Here is a 25,958-nt window from a genome sequence, read left to right as displayed (position 1 = left end):
TTCTTCTATTCAGTGACCTGTAGAACAATTCACCCTGTTTATTTTGCTTAAAGGCAATCTAGGGCCAATGGGTATTGCCATTGCTGGCTCTGAATTAGAAAACCCAAAACACTGGCTTTTTCCTCTACTCGTCTCACTTTTACTTCCACATCTTAGAAGTGAGTGAAAACAGGTTCACTCACTTATTTTATGATGTTTAAGTAAGTGGAACAGGGGGAGATGCTTTTATTTAACTTCAGGTGCCAGTTACCTTCATATATTAGATAAGGCATCTTGATATTTTTCCTGCCTTAAAAGAAAGAATGACTTGCTCTTAGGGACTGAGGAACATATAGGAGGGACTGTGGATATATCTTGCTTTACATAGTGATAGAGTATATTTTACTTGTTAGCATTTTTTTCTCCAGGACAGTTCTGTTTTATATCTTGCAGGTGTTCAAGCTTTTCAGTTAAATAGAACTCATAATTTTGTCTATTGAGATGGAAAAAGAAAAATCATGATAGGAAGTTTATTTTTTCTCAGGGAGATGCACTGTGGCCATCAGTGTGAATGCTGTTTTGTATAACAATTGAGAGAGACTGTGACGTGCTCTTGACTTTTATTGATGACAACAGTGGTCAAAGTTTGGTGCTTCAGGGTATTCCCTTATGGATATGGTCACATCAGGCTTCTACTGTGTGAAACTCTAGGTTGAGGGATGTGATTACTGCAGTACGATGCTTGTCTAAGTAATGCACAGAGAGTCCGAAAATCATTTAGTCGATGTAAACGTTGGTATTGAAACTTAAGGTCTGCCTTTTGGATTGAATTTGGCTCAGTTATCTGTGGTTAAGAAAAAAGACAAAGTGTCCAGGTCAACTCTCTGGCACTTTTGATGAGCCTAAAACTCTCCTAAGCTGAGTAGAATTATTTTAACTTATTTAGCCTTTTGTGGTTTTCCCTATTACTGTGCTGTTTTGTCTCATAGTAGTAGGAACACATTTAGATTTTTTGAAATTGCAGTAGCATGAGGGAAAAAAACCCTCACAGATGACACATTCTGGTAATTAATGTTGAGCTCTTATGAAGACTCTAGGTTAAGTCTAATATTACTTGCATTTCCCCAGAATGGCCTCTAAAAGACTAGTTATCTTTTCTAATATAACTTATTTTTAGCCATTCACAGTGGCAGAAAAGCATGACAACCTGGTATTGGAAGGGCTTCTGTGCAATATAGTTTGGGTTGGCAGCTTATTCCTAAAGACAGTTTCTGTATACATTTATCATAACTGAGTGTATGCACAAAGCCAGAAGACTGGAATAGTGCCCGAAATAGAACCACTGCCAAGAATTTAGTGTTTCAAAACTGGCTCACTGAAGATTTAGGCTGTTCATTCAAATTTTGTCATCATCACCCTCTACCCCTTTACTATTGAAGACTGCATTTGGAATTCTAGTTAGGTTAAATGATTTTGTGTGAAATGATTTGTTAAAAACAGCAATGTCAGTGAGCTGACAGTATGGATCTCTGTTTCTCTGTCTTTTACCCTGGTGTTTTGGACATGGATTCACCTGTTCATTTGTTTGCTTATTATGTTTCCCATAACCAAAGTTATGTCTTATTTAAAATTATGCTTTGAGCCACTCTTAGTATTTGTCTTGCTCTTATCTTGGGGTGACTTCCCTTCAGTCTGCCTTAGTCTTGTGCTCATTTGGTTTCCTGTTATGACCTGTCTGGTTCATTGGTGCCATCAAATGGCTAATTGATAGTACTTTAACCTCTCTGATTAAACTGATTAAAATATCCACTGGAATTACAATAACTCTTTTTATTTGTTACCTTAAAATGTAATGATCCTCCATTTCTCAGGATGTAAACCGTCTTCGACTTTCCCTTATGGACAACCATGATGTCAGTAAAGAATTTCAAGCTTTGATTGTGAAACATTTGGATGAAAGCCATCTTTTACAAGGTATGTGGATAGTTCATGAGTTGATCAATGATTAACTTCTAAGAAAAGCTATGTTTTAGCCCCTTTCACTCCTTTCATTGCAGTTTCTAATTTTTTAGAAATTCCTTTGCTGCTTTCTCCCATGCAACTAGATGATTGAAGGACTTTGTATTCTATAATATATTCTAAAGCCTTTGAAATTTGGACCGTTCGGGGATTATGTGAAAACTATAGAAGTAAGCTAGATATCTTAAAAGTTCAGCTATATTTAGACATGGAATTTGATATGTTTGGAATTCCAGTCTTATAAAATTGAGGAAACATTAATTTGGTAATCCTGAGTTTCCCATTTACTGTTATTGAGTTTCTTGTTCAGTTTTACAATCAGTCTTTTTTAAATATACATTTTTTATTGATTTCAGAGAAGAAAGAAAAGGGGGGGGGGAGAGAGAGAGAGAAACATTAGTGATGAGAGTGAATCATTGATTGACTGCCTCCTGCACACCCCACACTGGGGACCAAGCCCACTACCCAGGCATGTGACCTGACTGAGAATCAAACCGAGACCTCCTGGTTCATAGTTCAACACTCAACTACTGAGCCATGCTGACCAGGCACAAAGTCTTTTTATCAGACTTAGCAGTTCTGTTGGGGTTCCTGAATTTTTGGATCTTCTAAGGACTCTTTCTAGGACAGTGAGTTAGAGCTCAATGAGTTTTCTGAACTATTTGATCTGATACAAATGCTAAAGTAAATATATTGCCACTCTAAGATAAATCAATAGGAGAATGGAGCTTTAAAATAAAAAGTTTTAAATTTTCTCCTAGCTTTGCGGAAATGTCTTTCTTCTCTTGTTTATGAAATATCTGTTAATGTTTACTTTTGTCTATTACATTTATAAACGATTTCAGAAAAGATTATCTTGGTGCTGTTGAAAGATAATCCATGGGGGGGATGAGGACACATTTGTAATACCTTAACTAATTAAAAAAATAAAAATAAAAAAGATAATCCAAATTGCTCTAAAATTTTTATTTCTTTTAAGGTGACAAAAACTTAGTTGGTTCCGAAGTAAAAATTTATAGCTTGGACCCATCAACTCAGTGGTTTTCCGCAACTGTTATAAATGGAAACCCAGCATCCAAAACTCTTCAAGTCAACTGTGAGGAGGTAAAGATGATGACAATTGCATGTAATATGACAGGGGAAGGTAATTATAAAAAGGAATTATGATATCTTAAAGGAGCTAAACACCTTTATTATGTTAAAATATTAGAGTAGAAAGGGAAATGTCACAATTATCTTAAAAGAAATTATTTGTAAGAAGTTCCTATTATGTTAAAAGAGCTAATTTCTGGTATGTTCCAGAGAATTTTCTAATTTTTCATTATCTTTGTTTTATTTATTTTTAAGATTCCAGCACTGAAAATTGTTGATCCATCACTGATTCATGTTGAAGTTGTACATGATAACTTTGTGACATGTGGTAAGATAATATTGTTTGGTTAAAATCTTTCTTTTTCTTCCTGTCTTTCCCCTTTATCCTCATTTTAAAGGAAATAGGGAAGCCAACTTAATTATTTTTAAATATTTTAGGTAATATTACAAGAACTGGAGCTGTGAAACGCAAGTCTTCTGAGAATAACGGAAGCGTAGTTTCCAAACAAGCAAAATCTTGCTCTGAGGTAACTTGATTTATTTTGTCATTTTCCTGGAGTGTTCTTTAACTCTAGCAGTGCATGGCCAGCTTGTTTAGTGGTTGTAAAGCTGTCTTCTTTCTCTGCTATTCTTTGCTATTCCAGAGTTTGGCCATAATTTCTACCCTCAAGCAGGTAGAGATCATATAAATTTCTGGTTCACTATTTTTGGGCAAAAATTTTTTGTTTGATATTTTCTGAAAATTCTCAATAGATTTGAAAATTTCATGATATGGAGGTGTTTATGAAGGTAAATTGAGTTGTTGTGTATGAAATTGGAAGAACTCCTGGAATGAGAAGAGGGCAAGAACCTTAAATTTCTGAGTAGATTTGGTACTGAAATAGGACTTCTACCTCCTCAATAATAACAAGGTTTGATTGGTCATTTATGACTGGATACTCATTTTTTGAAGGAAGTGGTTGGTCTGTCTTTATATTTTCTGCCCCCAAAAGTATAGTCTTCTATAAAGGTCACTGTGAGTTCGAATATTGGACTTAATTCTGTTCTGAAATAGTTAGGACAACACTTAAGAATCTGAGCATCTGGGAATGATTGGCTTTCCTGAATATCAAACCTTTATATAAGCAACAGGAACTTTGATACTTGACTAACAACTTTGTAAATCAAAGTATCTAATACCCCTATCTTCCTTCTATGTGCGTAGGTCTGATCAGGTTGTTCAGGAAAGATTGAAGAGGTAATTATGGAAATTAGTATTACTACCTTTCATTTTCGCCTTAAAATTTACAAGGATGAAGTAATGTACAGTAGTCCCCCCTTTTCTTTGAAAGGGATACATTCTCAGACACACACACACACCCAGTAGATGCCCGTAGCCACGGGTTATATCAAACCATACATATACAATGTTTTTACTATACAGATACTTATGATAACATTTATGGCTGGTCTTTGCCATAGCCAAATTGCCAGGGTCTCTTGCATTTTGGCCCATTAGTAAGTAAAATAGGGTAACTTGAATACAAACAGTGCAATATAATGGCAGTAGATCTGATAACCTACCTTACTCCTAAGTGACCAGCATTTGGATAGCATGTACAGAGTGGATACCCTGGATAGTGGGCTGCTTCACACCCTGGGTAGGATGGGGCAAGATTTTATTATACTTCTCAAAACTATGCACAATTTAAAATTGAATTGTTTCTGGAATTTTCCATGTAATATTTTTGGGCTATGGTTAATAGCCGGTCACTGAAACCATGGAACGTGAAATAGCAGATAAAGAGGAACTACTGTAGTAAGGACGTCAAGTAAGTGATTATTGCCTTTTAGAGTTAAGCTCACAGAGGATATTGTCAAGTAATCCACAGCATTAGAAGCTAAAAGAGAAAGGTTTTGACATTGGATAAATTGTTAGTGATCTTGGGTAGAGGTAATACAGGCCAGTTTGAAGAAGTTGATTGGGTGTTGCCTGTCACAGAATGTATCAGTATAAATGTTGGCGTGATGAAAAGGGAAGCCAAGCCACATGATGTTGTGGTGGGGAGGGGACCAAGGAATAGCAAATGGCATCCTGATGGATCCTGGAGGAAGCAACCTGGGATATAGGCAGGACTGGGATCAGTGGGGACCTCCTGTGGGGGAAGGTACCAGTTCTTCAAAGTGTCAAGTTTATCAGTCTTTGGACAGGTAGTTGAGCAAGTCAATTTATAACCTTCAAGGAGTTACTTGTGGAATGTGGTAATCTATATAAATAAAAGCCTAATATGCAAAGTGTCCCCTCCAGAGTTCGACCAGGAGACCTGGAGTTCTATTGCTTGCTATGACGTGCGCTGACCACCAGGTGGTGGCGCAGAGTGAAGGAAGGCTCAGGCTGGCAGCCAGAAGGCCCTGATTGCCCTGATCGCTGGCTAGGCCTAGGGACCCTACCTGTGCACAAATTTCATGCACGGGGCAGAGAGAGAGAGAGAGAGAGAGAGAGAGAGAGAGAGAGAGAGAGAGAGAATAAATATATAAAATAAGTGATCCTCTCTACCAGATTCATATTTTTAAGGCAGGGAGCATGTCTTTTTTATCTCGCTCAGCATATTGTTCACCTTAGTAGGTTTGTATGCTACTAAAATAATCGTTGGGCACCATAGAAGCTTTTTTTTGTTTGGTTTGGTTTGGTTTGGTGTGTGTGTGTGTGTGTGTGTGTGTGTGTGTGTGTGTGTGTGTGAATCCTCACCCGAGGACATTTCCCATTGATTTTTAGAGGGAGGGAAAGAGGGAGGAAACATTGATATAAGAGAAACACATCGATTGGTTGCCTCCTGTATGCGCCCGACCAGGGCTGGGCTGGGGAGGAGCCTGCAACCAAAGTACGCGCCCTTGTCTGGAATCGAATCCAGGACCCTTTTGTCCACAGGCCAACACTCTGTCCACTGAGCCAAACTGGCTAGGGCTGTTCTGTTTTAAAGCCTGCACTTTGGCTGTGGGTTAAGTCCTCTCTTAACCTATTTGTGTCTTAACTTCTGCATCTAAAATGAGAAACTGAATTTGTTAACGTAAAAAAGCTTAGTAAGGAAAAAAAAATCATATAACAGAGATCTCACTATTTACATTTTGGATACCTGTCTTCCTTCTCCACCCCCTCCCCACCCCCGTCTATTCATGGATGTTCAGCCTCCTTTTTAAAACTAAAAATCATACTCCTTGATTCCTTTATGTTATATTGTGAATGTCAGTAAATATTCTTTTTTAGCCTACGTGATTCTTATCATCAGGCCTGTTTTGGAAACATTGGCCTGGCTGAGATTTCAAGAGAGCTGGAGAGATAGTGGAAGAAGTGGGGAAAGAGAGTTCATGTAATGGAGTGAAAGATGAGCACAGTAACACACATGGCACACGCCTCACTGTGTTTGCACTTCCCAGATGTGTGGACTGGCACAGAGGTTACTTTTAAGGTGGTCTTTGGATGACAGAAGTTTGGGAATAGATAGAGGATGCTCTTGGTTGCTTTGATGAGTACTTTTGGATAAAATAAACTTGTTGCCAATAGCATCTGGCTCCTTGAAGGTCTTCTCTGCCTAACAGACTGTTCCTCAGAGTTGCTTGGTTAATTGAGAGAGTCGGCTAAGGAGTGCGAGCCAGCAGTGTCCTTTTTAGAGTACCATTAAACACTCAATTATATTATCTTCATCTGCTGGCAGGGAGGAACTATTGCCATGACTGGTATAGAAGACCTTCAGGGAAAACTCTTCAGGTAAGAAGAAACTTTGACCCTTGTCGAGTCAGGCCAGTGCAGTGGTGTCAAGATGGGCTTTGGAACTGAAGCCCTATTCCTCTTGAGCTAACTCTTAGGAAAGTTGTAGAATGGTGTACTTCTGTTTCTTAAAAGAAAAGCATCCTTTTGTAATACTTTAAGCGATAAATTAAAAAAAAAAAAGAAAAGAAAAGCATCCTATAACTCTAACCATGGTGACTGAACTGAGAAAGGTTTTAGGATGTTGCTCTACTTTTAGACAGCTGATCAATGTGCCAGGTACTGCAGTAAAGCACAGCCCTACAGAGTAAACTTCATTGCTCTCATTTTTTATTGAGGAAACTGAAACTTAGGTTAAATAACGTGCCAGGAAGTGGTCAGAGACTGAATTCAAACCAAGGTCCAATACCAAAACCCAATGCCGTTTACCACTGTGCCGCTGTTGCCACTCCTCTCCAAATCTTTTTCTTGGTGTGGTGAGTTATAGTAGATTGCTCCTTCCTTCCCTCCATTCCTCCATCCCTCTTTCCTTTGAACAAATATTTATTGAGTAGTATGTCCTAAATGCCTGATTCTTGAGGTAACTCATAAGAATTATTTATAGCAATTTTGAAATACTAAATGCTAGCTGCATTCATTCACTCATGCATTACACCGGATTTATTCATTGAGCATCTACTATGTGGCTGGCTTTATGAGCTATAACAGTGGATATAAGCAGGGTCTCTGCCCATAGGAGTGTAAATTACATTGCAAAGAAACTGACAGTAAAAAGGTAATTTAAATAAAGGTACTTTCACAGTGGGTTAATGCAGTGAGAAACCAAACATGGTGATGTGATAAAGAGTAAGGGAGTGACTTGTGAGGCACTGCTATGGAAAGGGTGATCAGAGATTCTGAGGAGGTGGCAATTGAGCAGATATGAGGGCAAAAGGATGGAACCAGCCAGCCGCATGAAAACTATGCAGACAGGTGGAATAGCAAGTACAGAGGTGCTGGCAAGAAAGAGCTTAGAACATTTGAAAACCAGAAAATAAGGTGGTGTAGTTGGAGCAATGTGGACAAGTGGAATATGAGATGAGTGGAGGGGGTTGGTAGAGACCAGACCACATAGAATTCTTGTAGTCAGTAGAGTGCCATATTCTGATTGATTCATATTTTTTAAGGATTGCTCTGTAGTCGAAGAAATTTGGGGCAAAAGGTTCAGGCAAAAATGGAAGGAAGTCAGGCCAGTTAGGAGACATGGAACCTGGGGGAAAGATGGTGGTAGTGGTGGCATGGAAAGGAATGGATAGATTCCACAGAGGCACTATTTACTGGCTCATTGGTTGGATATGGAAAATTAGGCAGAGGGTTTTTTGACTTGAGCAGTTCAGTGAATATACAAAATAAAAAATTATGCCTAGGTTTATAATCTAAATCTCTTAAGTATGTTACTCTCAGGAGAGTAATTTAAGAAAAGGTATTAATTGTATTAGTGCATCAACTAAAACATAATTGAGAATAAGGAAGATGATATGAGGGGAGATGCTTAATAAAAGTGAACCTTGGATAGCATTTTAAAATACATATTTTTTTATTTCAGAGAGGAAGAGAGAGAAACATCAATGATAAGAGAGAATCATTGATCAGCTGCCTCCTATACGCCTCACACTGGGGATGGAGCCCGCAGCCTGGGCATGTGCCCTGACTGGGAATCCAACTGTGACCTTGTGGTTAATAGGTTGATGCTCAACCACTGAGCAATGCTGGCTGGGCTTGAATAAGCATTTTGAAATGACATGGCAGTTAAACTCTGGGAGGCTGACCTTTAATAGGAGAATTATAGAGTTGAAAAGGACTTTGGGAATAAACTATCTAATTTCCTCATTTTAAGGATTAGGAAACTGAGGTCTAAAGAAGTAAATTTGACTGTCCCAAAGATATTCTTATAATTGACAAAGCCTCCCCCAAAAATCCTTCTGGGGAGCACTGAACCAGTAGTTTGCCAGAATTGATTGGACTAAAATAGTACAGTATCCGATCAGATAATTTAGTACTTTAAAATAGTCTGACAGAATGCCAAACTTTGATAGTGATTAAGCACATTCTTATTTTTTAATATTCCTGTTTAGCATGTACTAGGCAGTCTTTTCAAGGTCTCCAGAGTAAATGTCTGAGAAAAGGGTTCATGACTAGACTACATGTAAATAAATCTACTCAGGATTGTGAGGTTTAAAAAACTTACTAAGGAAAGTTGTTCTATATCTAGAGGTTAAAGACTAGAAGATGAAACTTTCACAATTCTTCAAGTTTAGGTTTGGAGTAAGGTAAACATGAAGGTAACTGGTATGAAAGAGACAGGGTTGAGAGGGCACATGACTTGAGGCTGGTGAAGATGGTGAATGGGTTTCACCTGGGTTAGCCATAGACTATTTAGTTGTCTGGAGTTGAGTTTCATTTTCTTCTCATGGTGGGAGGTTTATTTTTGTGAATAGTACAAACTAGGAAGAAGTGGGCTCATTACTTACAGTTTTGTAAAGATAAAACACTACATGGGAAGGGAAGGAGATGTGTGTCCCAACCTGTCCCACAGCCTGACTTGGTATTTTTTGCAGCATGGGATGACCTTTGTGAGTTGATGAGCCACATAAGAACAAGAATCATGTCCTCAACCTTTACTGCATTGTAAAGGCTTATATTGGTATCCATTAGGCATACTGCCTACAAGAGTCCTATGTGGTCTGGTCTCCTGCCAGCCTACACAATAAGTGCGTGGTGGGCACTCAAACAATATTAAACTGAATGCATGTGGAGCTGCCACCATTTGAAGACTGTTAAAAGCTCACTTCTGTGCATTGCATTATTGAAGTAATTGCTACATGGCTGCATTTTCTTCACATAATGAGTCAGGTCTGTGAAAAAAGTTCTGTCCTTACGTTTTATAGGAAGACAAGTTTTGTGAAAAACCAGAGTGATTTAATTAACAGCCTTCAGATATAAATCCTTAATTTTGTGATTTATCACTTGTTCTCCTGTGTTCTTTTTATCTGGTGTAGGTATTACACTGGTTAATACTAAATCAAACAAATAAAATTGAATCTTGCTAGCACTTTGTATTTCCCCAACGAGGGACTTTTCCTTTTAATATCTGTTGGTTTGGTATCTTTTAGGCTTCTCCCAGTGTGTGTCCTATACAGTCTGTTCGCACAGCAGTTTTTAAGGATATACTACTTGGCTGCACTGCAGCCACTCCGCCTAGTAAGGACCCAAGACAGCAGAGTGTTCCCCATGCCGCCAGTTCTCCACCTAACCTTGGAGCCAAACTTCCTCCAGGGTAAGTGATCTGTTATCTGTGAAAGATGTTTAATCATAAGAAGAAAACCTATTTTAGTCATGGTTCTTCCTACCTGAGCTTACATTGCTCAGGTGGCAAGCCTTTTCCATATTAGGGCTTCATAGACAGAGAATTAGGATAGCTAAAATTTGTCCTGCCATTCATTACATTTAGGTTGTCCAGCGACGTTTTTCATTTAAGTTTCCTAATTTGTCAGATGCCTTCAGAAGTGAAAAGGTATAAGGCATGCAGAACAACATAGAAAACATTACAGAAATGAAGGGGTATGAAGAAAGAGCAATTTTGTTGACTTGATACAGTGAGAATGGTCAATTGAAATAGTACAGATAGTAGTAGACTAGATGTCTGCTTTCAAGGAAAAGAGCAGATTAGTTTATGTGGAAATCTGGGGTCCACAGGAGTGTGGAAAAGAGGGAGACTTGCTTACAGTGAGTGGTTCTCATCGCCCCAGACCCCAGGTATGGCTGAGAGACGTGACAATGGGTTAACAGAGAAGAGTTTTAAGGGAAGGATCTCTTTTAGTAAGAGTGGTAGAGTGCAGGCAGTTGGTAGACTTAAGATGTGGGTCAGGGAGTGGTAGGTTTGGAAGACTGCTGCAGAAAGGTGGGAGAGTGCTTGAGTACATCATTCGCTGGGAGGAGAGAAGGCTCCGTGGGCTAGAGCTTGGAGGATGACCACATAACAGTTAGATGGAAGGAGGAGCAGTCTTCCAAGTAGAAGGATGGAATACTTAAAACTTTAGGGTGAATTTCAGAGAAACAAAAAGTTCTTTAAGGGTACCCCTATAAAGATTGGGGGTGGAGGATTGCCAAATCATCTGTGAACAAGGAAGTAATCAATCGTCTCTTTTCTTCACTTTGGGTCCTGAATATGGATCACATAACATTGAAATTATCCAGTGTTGCCCAGCTTGTGTGGCTCAGCGGATTGAGCGTTGTCCCATGGACCAAGAGGCCCTGGGTTTGATTCCCAGTTAGGGCACATGCCTGGGTTGTGGGCTCAATTCCCAGTAGGGGGGCATGCAGAAGGCAGCCAATCGATGTGTGTCTCTCATCGATGTTTCTGTCTCCCTTCTCTATCTAAAAATCAATAAAAACATGTTTTTTAAAAAATTATCCAGTGTTGGGGCTGGTTAGATGTTTATAGCAGGATAGGGTTTTGTGCTGCTGGTGGTTTAGAGGGACAGCTCAGGTTCATTATGCTGTAAGAAGTGGAACTAACTTGAAGTACTTCAGGACTCATGAAAATATGCAGATAGGATTTAAGGTTGTATTTTTCTTAATGTTTAAGATATTTTTGCAGAGCCATTGACCGATAACTTTTAACTCTAGATCACAGAAACCTATTTTGAATTTTCTAATATAAGTAGTTTTCTCTTTCATTTAGTTGCCTTAGGGCAGTGGTCGGCAAACTGCGGCTCTTTGGTCCCTTGAGTGAGGCTCTTCCACAAAATACCGACTTCTGCGCATGGGCCACAAAGTTTCAATCACACTGTACGTGCGCGCCCCCACGTGGTATTTTGTGGAAGAGCCACACTCAAGGGGCCAAAGAGCCGCACGTGGCTCGCGAGCCGCAGTTTGCCGACCACTGCCTTAGGGAACCACAGAATTGTTTTTGGTAGGGGACAGATAAGAGGCCTAAGATGTTGGTTTTCCCTATTATTGTTTTCAGATGCCATAAACAGAGTTTGCCAGAAGTAGTTTCTTCCTGTCTAAATACGAAGCCTGATGCACTGCGAGCAAAACCTGATGTCTGCGCAGTAGGGCTGCTCTCTTCAGAGTCCTCTCAGGTTGGAACTGGAGACTTGGAAACCCTGAATGAAGCGAAAGGTAGTGGTACCCAGCTGAAGACCAGCGCTGATCAGGAACACAGGCTGGACTCTGTTCCACAAGCATCAACCAGCCTTCCGAAGGCAAGCGTACCTACTAAAGCTGCTTCTGTGGCAGAAGTGGAAAGTGCCAAGGCTCCTGAACTGCAGAAGCACCTTGAACCTGCCCCTTGCACATCTAAACTCCTTTCAGCTAAGCTAGAAGAGAAAGCAGTTATCAATGGTGACAGCCCTAATAGTTGTGTGGAGAAAAAGGTAGAACCTTCAACTTTAGGTTGCCAGTCACAGAATTTAAAGGAATCTTCAGTAGGAGTAGATAATGAAAGCTACTGTACAAGAAGCAACAATAAAACCCAGAATGGTGAGTGTTTTCTCCATGTCTTTATTGGTCGAGGGTAAGAGATGATAGTGGATATATATAATTTCATCTTGCCTTACAAAGAAAAATATGAAAATGATTGTAGAAAAAGTTCATGCAATCAGAAAAGTCCAAAGAAGTGAAATTCCAAAATCATCTCATAAATGATTATTGTTAATATTTTGTTGGATCTCGTTCCATGTATGTAAAAATACAAGATAAGCTATTAAATGGCTTTATACTAACAACTTGACCCTGTGGATTAGTGTAGGTGTCTATCAGCATCTTAAAGGCTGTAAGGATTCCATTTTAGGCACTTACCATATGACTTAACTGGATCCTTTATATGGGTAATGAGGTGATTCCCAATTTTTGGTCGTAAGAAAATAATTTGGAACAAAATCTAAAGTACTCTGATGATGACTTTATCTTCAGCCCAAAACATCATTCTTTTTTTAAAAAAAAAAATATATATTTTATTGATTTTTTTTTTTTTTTTTTTACAGAGAGGAAGAGAGTGGGATAGAGAGTTAGAAACATTGATGAGAGAGAAACATCAATTCAGCTGCTTCCTGCACACTCCCCACTGGGGATGTGCTTGAAACCAAGGTACATGCCCTTGACCGGAATCGAACCTGGGACCCTTGAGTCCGCAGGCTGACGCTCTATCCACTGAGCCAAACCGGTTAGGGCCTAACACATCTTTCTGTGACATCCAGGTGAAAGTGAAAGAGGTGATTGATACTTGATGCTCACGTAGGTAGTTCAGATCTGAAACTTTTTTAAAAGATAGAGAATTGCATCACTACCTCTAAAAAAGGGATGTTTAGTTCAAGATGCTAAGAATAGGGCCAAACCACCTGCAGAGTCTGTTGGCTTAAGAACAATGCCCTGCTGCACCCACACTTTAAAACTGAATACTGTTACTAGAGAGAAAATGGCACACTGTATTTCATTACTTATATTAAGTTTGAGGATGCATTTCAATGATGGTGTATCAGAAGCTCTCTTATAAGAGAACTAAATGGCTTCAGTGTGTCAAAGGTTCAGAGCTATTACAAGTTAAAAATGCCTTTGATAATTGTCAGCTGTGTGGGAAAATTAGTGTGGGTTTTGATAACTTTTACAAGACACTATTCATTTGGATACATAAAAAATGAGTATATCCACACTCTGGCTTTTACTGCAGGCCTCTGAAACTATAAGGCAAGATGGATGGATTGAACTGTGGGTCTTTTTGATATAGAATTGGAGGACTAGAAAAAGAACTTTCTTTTCTTGTGATACTTCTAAACCATCTTCATTCTTGAGAAGGAAGTTAATATAACTATTAATTTGCATAAAATTAATTGCATAAGAGTATACTGTTCTCAGGAGTTGTGTAATTTCCAAAAGAAAGTTAATATTCATAACCATATCCTTGTTCTATTTCTTTTCTGTTTTGTTGTTAATCCTCACCAGAGGATATTTTTCCATTGATTTTTAGAGAGAGTGGAAGGGAGGGGAAGAGACAGAGAAACATCGATGTGAGAGACACACATTGATTAGTTGCCTCCTGCACGTACCCCAACTAGGGCTGAGGATTGAGCTTGCAATGGAAGTATGTGTCCTTGATCAGCATTGAACCAGGGACCCTTCAGTCATCAGGCTGATACTCTATCCACTGAGCAAACTGGATAGGACTCTATTCTTTTTGAGTTATCAGCTCTCACATTTATCTAGTTTTTGAGGCAAAGTATTTTAATACTATGTGAACAAACAATAAAAATTCAGCATTGGTAAGCAGAATTATAGGTACATAAGTGAATTAGGAATCCAGCTTTGTCTTACTCAGTATGTTGTGCAACTATGCCCCACCTAAAGTGATTTTATTTTATTACTATAGGCCCAGTACACGAAATTCATGCACTGGTAGGGTCCCTAGCGGCTGCCAGCTGCTGGCCAGGTACTCCCTTCCTGCCATGGCCGCTGCCAGCCGGGGCCTCCTTCCCTCCCTCCCACCCCCGCTGGCCCCACTGCCTGGTTGAACTCCCAGATGACTTCCTGGTCGAGGGGACAATTTGCATACTATGCTTTTATTATATAGGATTTTAGTTGTTAATCCTCATCCGAGGGTATTTTTTTCATTGATTTTTATTTTAGAGAGAATGGATGAGAGGACGGGAGGGGAAAGAGAGAAACATCAACATGAGAGAGACACATAAGTTGGTTGCCTCTCCACGGCGGGGCGATGGGAGGGGAGCGCAGGTGGGGGGTGGAATGGAACAGCAACCCAGGTATGTGCCCATGACTGGGAATCAAACCTGTGACCCTTGGGTATGCAAACCACTGCTCTAACCACTGAGAACACTGGTTAGGGCTAAAGTGATTTTAAGAGAATGAAAAACCTAGTCATATCCTGGTGCATCCCATCTACTGGGACTTCTGGCTGAGGCCTGAGTCTTATCAGAAGCCTACCAGGATCTCTGGGATCTCTGTTGTTTTCATTTGTGTTGCTTGTGGGTATGGAAAGACCCATTTAGAAACTGTTCCTCTTTCTTGCACCCTTGCTCTGCTTAGGAGCTAAAGCAAACTGGGGGTGAATAGCTGCCTGTTCTTCTGTCAGACAGACGTCTGGGTCCTCTGAAGCTCGCCTTGCTTTTTTCCCCCTTGGCTCTGCTTTGAACTGAGAATCACTGATAGGATCAACTTGCTTTCCTCAATAGAGAGCTAGACTTAGATCGCTCAATTTGCTTACTTCTAGATATTTCCTCTCTTAAGCCAGGACAGAACAGATAAGATAACCTTTGGGCTCTTTGCCCATGGTTTGTGAAAACCTGGTCCAATTCAAAGGATGATGCCATTTCAATACCTAAGTAATTAAAATTCCATGCTTGAACTACTGATCTCTTTATTTTCTTTCCTTTCTTACTTTATCTTCCCTTTCACTGTAACTGAATAATAGTATTTAAGGAATCGAAGCCTGACAACATCCATTTAGTGTTTTACAGTGAGCTCTAGGTCTGCTTTACAAGGGAGGTAGGGTTAGATCACTTCTAGGGTAATTATTAAAGATGCTTATTTATTTAAAGCTTTTTTGGTTTGAGAGCTTTCAATTTCCTCTCAAGACTGCTCCTCTCTCCCACCCATCTCTAGACTGATTCCCTAAGAGGAGTTTTTGGTTTTCATTTATTTGTTTGATAATAAAAAATTTATTTGCCTAAGAATCTACCTCCCTTTTCTCAGCTCCCTTGGGCCCTGAGAAAAGGTCTTTTCTATTGGTTTTACATGGCTAGCTTTTGCAGAGAACACACCTTAAACCAGTCTTTTTTGGGGTGTGTAAAATGGCTTTTATAAAGTGTTGTGTTTGTTGAGGTGCATTGCTAATATTGCAGTGAATTTGAATTAAGTATCTGATTTGGAAAAATCTTCCTGAAATATTTCTCTTACTTAGGATGGTGAATAAAAGTATACACTGCTTGGAACTGTGAGTCTGATTGTTAAATTTGGGGTTTTAGTTGGCCAAATTGGTTCACCAGATGAGTATAATAAAGAGGGCAAAACTTTTCTAATTGTCCTCATAGTTGTCTTCTATTAAGCTATTTTTAGAAATGACAATTGAACCAGTTATTGAGGAGTTTTCCCTTTGGGAAACTGGCCTTTTGAATAGAAATCAGTAGCATATTGACGTGATTTTTTTTAAAATTTGAGGTCCCGTTTTCTTAATCTTTTGTTTTGCTAGCGCCATCCAGGAAGTCCGTTTTGACAGACCCAGCTAAAGTCAAGAAGCTGCAGCAGAGCGGTGAGGCCTTCGTACAGGATGACTCCTGCATGAACATTGTCGCACAGCTGCCCAAGTGCCGGGAGTGTCGCTTAGACAGTCTCCGCAAGGATAAGGAACAACAGAAAGATTCGCCTGTGTTTTGTCGCTTCTTTCACTTTAGAAGGTGAGGCATCTGGAGCGAAGCTCAGCTAATCTGGGCCCAGTACCATATCCTCCCACCCTCCTCGTCTAGAACTATAAAGAGTAGAGATACTATTTTGAATCTCTGGTTTGGAAATCTAGACCTTACTGAAGATTATTTCCTTCATATTCTCCCTTTTAAATTTTTTTAAAGCAAAGAAGCCTAAAAATACAAACTTCTATTTCTAAAAGTAACAAACAGAAAAATGCTGAAGGTTCTGGAAAACCACTACAAATAACTACTGTTAACTTTTCAATGCATTTTAATGTTTATATTGTCATAAATACACTTAAGTATACTTATGTAGTGTATTGTACAGGCTACCTCATTTTATTGCACTCTACAGATTTTGCCTTTCTTTTCTTTCCCTTCCTTCCTTCCTTCCTTCCTTCCTTCCTTCCTTCCTTCCTTCCTTCCTTCCTTCCTTCTTTCTTATTTCCTTCTTTCCTTTCCTTCTTTCCTTCCTTTCTTCCTTCTTCCCTTGCCTTCCCTTCCCTTCCCTTCTTTCTTTTCTTTCCTTCCTTTCTTCCTTCCTTTCATTCCTTCCTTCCTTCCTTCCCTTCCTCCCTCCCCCCTCCCTCCCTCCCTCCCTTCTTTCTCTTCTCTTCTCTTCTCTTCTCTTCTCTTCTCTTCTCTTCTCTTCTCTTCTCTTCTCTTCTCTTCTCTTCTCTTCTCTTCTCTTCTCTTCTCTTCATTCTTTTCTACAAATTGAAGGTTTGTGGCAACCCTAAGTCGAGCAAGTATATTGGCACCATTTTTCCAACAGGCTCAGATGATGGTTAGCATTTTTAGAAATAAAGTATTTTTAAAAATTGTTGACAGTATTACATATGTCCCCCATTTCCCCCGCTTTGTCCCCCTCCACCCAGACCCTACCCCGCTCCAGGACTTCTCCACACTATTGTCTGTGTCCATGGGCAATGCATATATGCACTAAGTTCTTTGGTTAATCTCTTCCCATCCCCCTCACCCCTCTCCCCTCTGAGATCTGTCAGTCTGTTCCATGTATCCAGGCCTCTAGACCTATTTTATTCATTAGATTCCACATATAAGTGAGCTCATGTGATATTTGTCTTTCCCTGACTGGCTTATTTTGCTTAACATAATAATCTCCAGGTCCATCCATGCTGTCTCAAAGGATAAGAGATCCTTCTTTTTTACAGTTGCATAGTATTCCATTGTGTAAATGCACCACACCTTTTTTATCCACTCATCTAATGATGGACACTTGGGCTGTTCCCACATCTTAGCTATTGTAACTAATACTGCTATGAACATAGTGGTACATATATTTTAGACAAAATGTTATTGCACACTTAATAGACGTCAGTATAATGTAAACATACCTTTTATGTGCACTGGAAAAAAAATTGTGTGACTTGCTTTACTGCAATATTTGCTTTATCATGGTGGTCTGGAATAGAAGTCACAATATCTCTAAGCTATGCTTCTATATACTATGTTGAATCTTACTTTCCCAATACTTTCCATAGTAGGAACCACTTGATCATGTTAACATTTTTCTGCAAATATTTTTGAATAACTACGTAAGAACCCATAATAACATTGTTTGGTAATTCACTTAGCCAATTCCCTTGTTGGTATTAAGATTATTTTATATTTTTTGCCACTAAAAATAATGTAGAAATGATCATTTCCTTGTTCACATTTCTGATTATTTACTTTGGAAGGATTACTGAAAGTGGTAATACCAGGCTAGGTGTGCATATTTTAAGGCTTTGATACATGTGTTCTGCCACATTGCCCTGCAGGGAGGTTGCACCTGCATCCATGCCCACTGGTAGGGTTTGAGCATGCCTGTCTCTGTGTACCTTTGTCAGTAAGAAGAGGCATATCTCTTTTAAAACCTCCAATTTTATAGACAAAAACTTTCCTTTTTATATATTGATTTTCTTTAAATTTTTGATCCTGAGTGAAGATAGGCAGCCATGTCTTATTTTTGGTTTAGGTTTTGCTTTTTTTATATGTATATAAATGAGCAGTTTGTTCTGGCTATAGATGATCTTTAATATATTTTTATTGATTTCAGAGAAAGAAAGGGAGAGGGAGAAAATGAAACAATGATGAGAGAGAATAATTGATTGGCTACTTCCTGCACCACCACCACCCTCCACCCCCACCCTCTACACAGGAGATCAAGCCCGCAACCTGGGCATGTGCTTTGACAGGGAATCGAACCTTGACCTCCTGGTTACGATAGGTCAGTGCTCATCCACTGAGCCACACTGACCGGTTATTTTCCCATTTTTGACCTCTTTGAAGGGGAAAGTGCTTTTACTTAATGCTACATAGTAGAAGCCAATCTAGTGGAACTAGAACAAACTCATTTCTTTGGTTAAAAAGAACATAATAATTAAAAAAACATTCTCCCCACCCCCCAATGTTTATAGTGAAGATTGAGGCTATCACAAGATTTCTCGTCAAGGTTGTTTCTCATTAACTTCTTCTGCAGACAAAATAGGAGGGGGTAGGGTAGGGTCTCAGTGATAAAGCCCAGTTTGCTATCTCCTTCCTTTTTGAAATGGCTTTTAAATTTATTTTTTAGTATAATGACTATCTCTAATTTAAGCTATCAGTTAAAAACTTGCATATCTCCTTTGGACTGCTTAAAAATAAGCTTGCATCTCTTATGCCATTTCCAGTGTATTTTCAGTTCATTCTATGCTCTTCTAGGCAAATGGGTTTTTTTGTTGTTATTTTGTTTTTAAAATATATTTCTTTATTGATTTCAGAGAGGAAGGGGGAAAGAGAGAGAGATAGAAACACGAGTGATAAGAGAGAATCATCGATAGGCTGCCTCCTTCACGTCCTCTCCTGGGGATTGAGCCCACAACCCAGCCACGTGCCCTTGGCCGGAATCGAACCTGGGACCCTTCAGTCCACAGGCTGACCCTCTATCCACTGAGCCAAGCCGGCCAGGGCGGCAAATGGTTTTTCTAAAATACAACTTCATGTGTCTAACAGACTTGAGTTTTCATAACTGTTGGTGACTAGTGAAATCAAGGTCCCTGTTTCCTTGCCATGCCTCCCTTACCTAATGTCTACCTTTTTATTGCAAGGTCAAGTTTAGTTACTATTTTTATCTTTACATTAGCCACACAAACCTCTGGTTCCTATAAAATTTAATGATTGTTTTACCTATTAAACTCTATTTCACTATGGTTATCTATCTATTTCTATGTGTCTCCAAATAGATTGACATTTAATGTGTATTTGAAATAAATTAACAACCAACACATAGGTTAGAAAAAACGTTCAGGTGTCAAAAATATTGAACGAGAATACCGAGAAAGTATTCTGCCTTTTACTACTCCTCTCTCTTAGGTACTGAGGCCCACCTTAACACTGCTGCTCATTCTAGGAGCTTGCACCCTAATTAGCAGCTAGGATTCATATGAGTGCTAAATACCTACGTGGTCATGGCTTCAATGACTGTCCAGGGTTAGCCTTCCCTTGCTGAGCATTTTTCTTGAAGCAATATTTGTATTCAGATCTGATCAGATAATTTACCACCTTCTGTTGGTCATTTTACTTCTCTAGTGACTTGTGATTATTCTTGCCTCCAAGTCTGGCAGGTGTTCCCTACCATGTCTTTTGGGAATATTTTTCTTATCTTTCTACTGACATTGCCAAATAACAATTGGCTGTAATTAGCCATGCAGATTATAGAACACTGGGAAGGAATTTGATTGAATTATTAACTATAAACTGTAAATTAATTTTGTGTGTATGTGAAATGCACCTGTTTTTTCTCTACTTCTTCTAGGTTAAAATTCAACAAACATGGTGTGTTGCGGGTAGAAGGTTTCTTAACTCCAAACAAGTATGACAGTGAAGCAATTGGCTTGTGGTTGCCTATAAACAAAAACGTGGTGGGGATCGATTTGGACACAGCAAAGTATATCCTGGCCAACATTGGAGACCACTTCTGTCAAATGGTGATTTCTGAAAAGGAAGCTATGTCAACTATTGAGCCACACAGTAAGAGCATCTCTTAGTGGGTAGGATTTTTGAGTCCAGCTTGATTTTTGTTCCTGAATGACACCTAAGTCCTAATTGCTTAGGTTTCATTTTCTAAACCCCAAAGTTTAGATGACTTTGGCATAATGAGGTTGTATTTTTCCTTTTGTAACAGATTTTACCTGTTAGTTTCATCAGAGCCAGTTACCTATCTGGGGGGGGGGGGGGGGGGGGCGCGGGGTTTACTTGGGGGTGATTACCAAAGGAGTAGAGCTCCTTTTTAGTTAGGAAAGGTAAAGATGAGGCGGTTTTGGAATTTGCACAATGATCAGCAGTGTGGGCTTACCAAAAGGGGTTGAGACCTCAGGATGGTTTACTTTAAGACAAAGGTTCTTAATTATGAATACATTGCAAAGAAAATTACAATAGACAGGTTCTACCCAATACCTGCTGAATCAGTCTGGGGTGCTGGGTCCCAGTAATGAGAATGGGAACAAACTCGGATGAAAATGATTCTGTTAGAGGCAAGGTTTTAAGGAAATAGGTGGAGGTTCCATATGGGTGTGTGCAGGTGGCCTCCACTCTCACATTCATCAGGCAGCCCAATGAACCTTAGGAACCAATCAGTGTGGGTGACACATTAGAGCCAGAGCGCCTTCATAACATGTCAGGGTATGACATCTGGGAGGACAGCACACCGCTGTCTGTCCATGTCCCTCTGTAAAACAGGTATCCAGCCAGAAGCACCAAGGGGCATCTGTCTGTTAAGTCTCAATTTTCTTCCATCATTTTTCTTTCCCAAGTGGTTGAGAGTTGCAAGTGAAACCTTTCCATTCCTCTGGTGGGTAGCTTTTCAGACTTTGCATAGGCCAACAGTTCTCAACCTGTGGGTCGCGACCTCTTTGGGGGGTCGAATGACCCTTTCACAGGGGTCGCCTAAGACCATCGGAAAACACATATATAATTACATATTGTTTTTGTGATTAATCACTATGCTTTAATTATGTTCAATTTGTAACAATGAAACTGGGGATCACCACAACGTGAGGAACTGTATTAAAGGGTCACGGCATTAGGAAGGTTGAGAGCCACTGGCATAGGCAAATAATGTTTCAATGCAAGCATCTACCCATACAGCCTTAAGATTTTTAGTTGTAGGTACCAGAAACTAGCTGAAGCTAGCTTAAGAATGAAAATAATTTATTGGACAGGTATTGACACTATTGCATCTCAGAGCCCAAGGAATGGGGCATTCCCAGGAGCAGGAATTCAGGTGGGGAGATGCAATTGTGAGCCTTGGGACAGCCAAAGTTGTGCTGAAGAGAAGAGCAGCTTTAGAATCACTCTATTCTCTTTGGGTAGCAGAGACTCTAATAAAGAATCTTATTGTTGTTTTCTCGTAATCTTCTATTTAAGGCATGTGATGATGGTTTTCTCCTTTCGGTAGAGATACAAAGTGCCTTTATGTACATTTAAGTAAAAGTAGTAGATTTAAAGAAAAAAATTTTAAGTGATCTAGGACAGCGGTCACCAACCAGTGGTCTGCGGACCACTGGTCCGTGCGGTCCGAAAGATTGGCGACTGCTGATCTAGAAGGTGGCATATAATGATCGAAATATAGGAACACTTATTTGGAACATATTAGTACTCCATTCCCAAATCATCAGGGCTGTTTAAAGCAACTGATGTTTTTTCTTTACTGTAGGTGAGTCATCTGGAAAATGCATTTTTTTTTTCATACAGAAATAGGCATAATTAAGAAACTCTGTCCTTGAAGATTTAAATGTGATTAACCTTTCCTCTTTGTTTGTTTGAGTCTTCTGTTCCTTTTTACTTCCTCTAACCAGCTGGTCAGTTGGAGAGAGGAACTCGCTTTGAGTGATACTGAAAGATGCTACAAGATGTTCCCAGAGGGATTACTCTTATCCTGAGATTAGGAGGCTGAGCTCAACGTTTATACTTTTACTTTGTCTTTTCAGTGACAAAAAATCATTAAATGGTGGCTCAGAGATCCAAGAATGTTCTCTAATAAAACAGTCTAATGCAAGTGACCAAGGTGAAGTTCATAAAATCTCATTTACAAAATGCTTAAAGCTCTGTGTGTTATACAGTGAGCTATTGCATTATAATGAAATGGCAGAAGTTCACTCAGCAATTGGATTAATTCAGTGCAAAATGAAGTTGGTCATTTGCATTGTGGTTAGTCAGTCTGAAGAATGAATAAATTAACCACAAACTGGACTTGGGAGGTGGGAAATGCTCTCCATAGAACAAGCATGTGGCAGTATTGATCCAGTCTTGTTCAGGAGAGGGAGACACACAGAAAAGAGTGTTCTGATCAGCAGACATTGGGCTTTTGTCTGACCCAGAAAATGTCCTTTCTCTGCTTATACTCCTTGAAACTTTCTAATACTTGATTTGATCATCTGATCTGGCATTTCTGCGTAAGTGGGGAGTGGGTTATATGTCCTGCCCATTTCTGGAAGGCCCTTCCCCCATTATCAGGGCTTGGCCATTGGAATGGGAAATGGTACTTTGTAGAATTCTGGATTATGCCTTACCTAGAGGCCTGGTGCACGAAATCCTGCACGGGTGGGGTCCGTCTGGCCCATCCCGATGAGGACCCATTGGGTTGGGCCTGCATGGGGGAGGGGCTGTGGGCGATTGGCCAGCTGCCTTGCCCCCAATTGGGGTGTTGGGGGCCGATCGAGGGCTGGGCCAGACAGGGGCATTGGCCGGGGGTGGGGGGTGGGGTGCAATCAGGGCCCGGATCAGGCTGGTTGGCTGCCGAAGTGTGCATCATAGCTACTGGTTGTTCTGCCATTCCGGTCACTGGGCTTTTATATATAGAGATCTGTTGGATATTTTGGTTAGTATGAGTCAGACTATTGTGCCCCCACTAAATTAATGTGCATCTCCCTCCCGTTTCCCTAAGCAGCCTGGGGTTTTTAATGGGCAGTCTGTGGATTCAGGACATCTGTGACTAACCTGAGATTATGTCAAATGTTGCGTTTGTGTATCTGAGTCAATTTGTTTTTCCTTTGGAGAAAGCATGGTCCATGCTGCCTTCAGATTCTCAAAGGGCCTCATGACCCTAAACATGAAGAACCACTGTGGTGTGATACCTGTGTCTGAACTCCAGTGTAACTGCTACTATTTTCTTTTTTTATTGATTTATTCAGTGGCACTTAACCCACATCAGTGTTATGCAGAGCTCATTGAAGGGTGGGAGGGCAGGGGTGTAGAGCCTGAGTATCTCCTAGGGGGTAAAACTGCACCCCCCCAACTGTTTATGGTGTGAAGAGGCCTGTTGGTGGGGTGGAGTTAAGATGGGCTCTGGGTGTTGAACAGAACTAATGGGAACTCCAGTCAGAGGGAGGAGTAACATCAGCTCCCTTCCCCTTCAAGTTATATTTCATAAGCCCTCTTCTCCCAAGACTAAGTGATTTATTGATTTTTGTAGGACAGGTTGCTTGGAAGCGAGCTGTCAGAGGTGTTCGAGAAATGTGCGATGTGTGTGACACCACCATCTTCAACCTGCACTGGGTGTGTCCTCGGTGTGGGTTTGGAGTGTGTGTAGATTGCTACCGAATGAAGAGGAAAAATTTCCAGCAGGGTGAGGATTGACTTGATTCTCCTCCAGACCCCGTAACACCCTTAGATTAATCCTTTTATTGGTTAGTGGTGATGGATTCCTGAGGTATTTGGGGCCAGAGTCCATGAGATCAGTTACTACAAATCAGTTATTTACAGGTTCTGCCTACAAGACTTTCTCTTGGATAAGGTGTGTGAAGAGTCAAATCCATGAACCAGAGAACCTGATGCCTACACAGATCATCCCTGGAAAAGGTATTTTACATGGTGTAATGATTTTTTCCCCCCACCTTATTTTGGTTAGCTCAAAATGATTTCATTTTACTTTGTATAGTATATTATATGCTAACTTTATTTTAGATTGTACCATAAATTGTCCAGAAATTTGTAAAATAATGTCCCCAAAACTTTGTGATTAAGGTCTTGTAAATAGTTTTGTGGAAGGAAAGGAAATGGTACATTTGGGGGAAGGCATACTTAGCAGGATGAAAAGGAGGACTTGTAAGCACCATGTTAAAAAAATAGTCATCCTGCCAGAAACGTCAACTTCTGCTTTGTGATGTTGAGATGGAAAATACGTGACATCCATGTTCAGATGTTTGCCTGTGCCCTTTTTTTAGCCCTCTATGAAGTTGGAGACATTGTTCATTCTGTAAGAGCAAAATGGGGAATAAAGGCAAATTGTCCCTGTTCAAACAGGCAATTCAAACTCTTTTCCAAGCCAGCCTCAAAGGAAGACATAAAACAGGTATTACTGTTTATGCTAGATTCACCATCCGTATTGCTGTCTGTCTGCTTTCAAATAACCCAAGGATTTCTGTATATTTGAAAGGACTATGGGAACACTGTGGAAAGAGAATTCATGTTTCATGTGCCACTTCATAGACCCATTCTCACTTTTCACATTACTATCATGGAACTTATAGTAGGTTTTTAATTTTTGTTTCTTGAAAAAGCAAAAAACTCTTCTATTATAGTCTACCTAATAAGTTACTATCGAATTTATATGGGCTTTTAAAAACTTCTCATACTTTGCAGAGTTAAAGAGATTCAGATAAGCTCTAAAATGTTTTAAATTACTAAGTATATTTTACCTGTAATGTATGTGAAGAGTTGAAGGAAATATTGAAATTAATCTTTATGTACCCATACTCAACATAAAAAATGTACATTTCCTTGGTGCTGATGCTCTTCCTAGAGACATACCCTTCATCTCCACCATCACATCCTCCCTCCCCCATCTTCCTCCCTCTCCCTCAGCCCATTCCATATGTGTTTAAGTAATCAGAGTTTTTTACATTTACATAAAAGGCAGCATGGGTAGAAGAGTTGTGATTCTGGAGTCAGAACTAAATTTGAATTTTTTCCCCTGCCGCTTTTTAGTTGCATAACTTTGGCTCAAATTAACTGGTTTATATGGGCTTCAGCTTCCTCATCAGTAATCCTATATAATAAAAGCATAATATGCAAATCAACCGAACAGTGGAACTGCCGGTTGGCAGGTGGCGCCAGGCCAGCCAAGGCACGTGCCAGCAGGCAGAGGGAGGAGACGGAGATGGGGGCAGGGGGCCTGTCCCCTGATCAGCCTTCCAGGTTGCCTCCCACAGAGGGAGGCCAGACTGCGGCTTATGCACGTTCCAGGAGGGGGCCTAAGCAGTCAGTCAGACATCCCCTGAGGACTCCCGGACTGCAAGAGGGAACAGGCCAGGCTGAGGGAACCCCCACCCCCACCCCCAGTGCACAAATTTTTGTGCACTGGGCCTCTGGTCGAGGAATAATGAACAATACCAATAATTGGACATCACAGAATCATATCACATGTAAAGGGAGGGCTGAGATCAAACAGGAATTTGACTATCCTTTTCGTCCTCCGTGTATGTATGTATAACTTCCCCAGTTGAGCTGTCAAGGCAGATTTTTAAGTAACAGAAAGATAAGTGGTGTGGTCTTTCCAGGTTTTTTTCTTCTCAGTTTGTTCGACTTCTTTTAAGAGATGATCACTACATTTAAAAGCCCATTCCACTATGCTAAGTCAAGGGCGTTTTCTCTACTTCCTGTTTCCTTCTGAAATCACAGCTGTA

The 25,958-nt window shown here is 40.1% G+C and overlaps 1 protein-coding gene across 8 annotated transcripts in view; it reads left to right on the top strand.

Annotated features, from left to right (window-relative positions):
- KDM3A (lysine demethylase 3A) overlaps positions 1-25,958 on the top strand; it is a 59,088-nt gene that overhangs the window by 10,702 nt on the left and 22,428 nt on the right. For 4 of the 8 annotated variants that reach the window (XR_004971759.1, XM_036333893.1, XM_036333892.1 and 1 more), the window contains exons 5-15: positions 1,851-1,953; positions 2,978-3,102; positions 3,346-3,418; positions 3,529-3,617; positions 9,988-10,151; positions 11,844-12,361; positions 16,080-16,284; positions 20,090-20,304; positions 23,747-23,899; positions 24,037-24,132; positions 24,498-24,625. Coding sequence is in view for 7 of the 8 variants with exons in the window: in XM_036333893.1 (XP_036189786.1) it covers positions 1,851-1,953; positions 2,978-3,102; positions 3,346-3,418; positions 3,529-3,617; positions 9,988-10,151; positions 11,844-12,361; positions 16,080-16,284; positions 20,090-20,304; positions 23,747-23,899; positions 24,037-24,132; positions 24,498-24,625 (1,869 nt within the window). In the remaining variant the exon portion in view is untranslated. The remainder of the gene's footprint in view (positions 1-1,850; positions 1,954-2,977; positions 3,103-3,345; positions 3,419-3,528; positions 3,618-9,987; positions 10,152-11,843; positions 12,362-16,079; positions 16,285-20,089; positions 20,305-23,746; positions 23,900-24,036; positions 24,133-24,497; positions 24,626-25,958) is intronic. The other 4 variants (XM_036333894.1, XM_036333895.1, XM_036333896.1 and 1 more) reach the window with 4 other exon arrangements.

Source organism: Myotis myotis, unplaced genomic scaffold (genome assembly GCF_014108235.1).
Source record: "Myotis myotis isolate mMyoMyo1 unplaced genomic scaffold, mMyoMyo1.p scaffold_m19_p_14, whole genome shotgun sequence".
Lineage (NCBI taxonomy): Eukaryota > Metazoa > Chordata > Mammalia > Chiroptera > Vespertilionidae > Myotis > Myotis myotis.
This window is presented reverse-complemented; position numbering and strand designations above follow the sequence as displayed.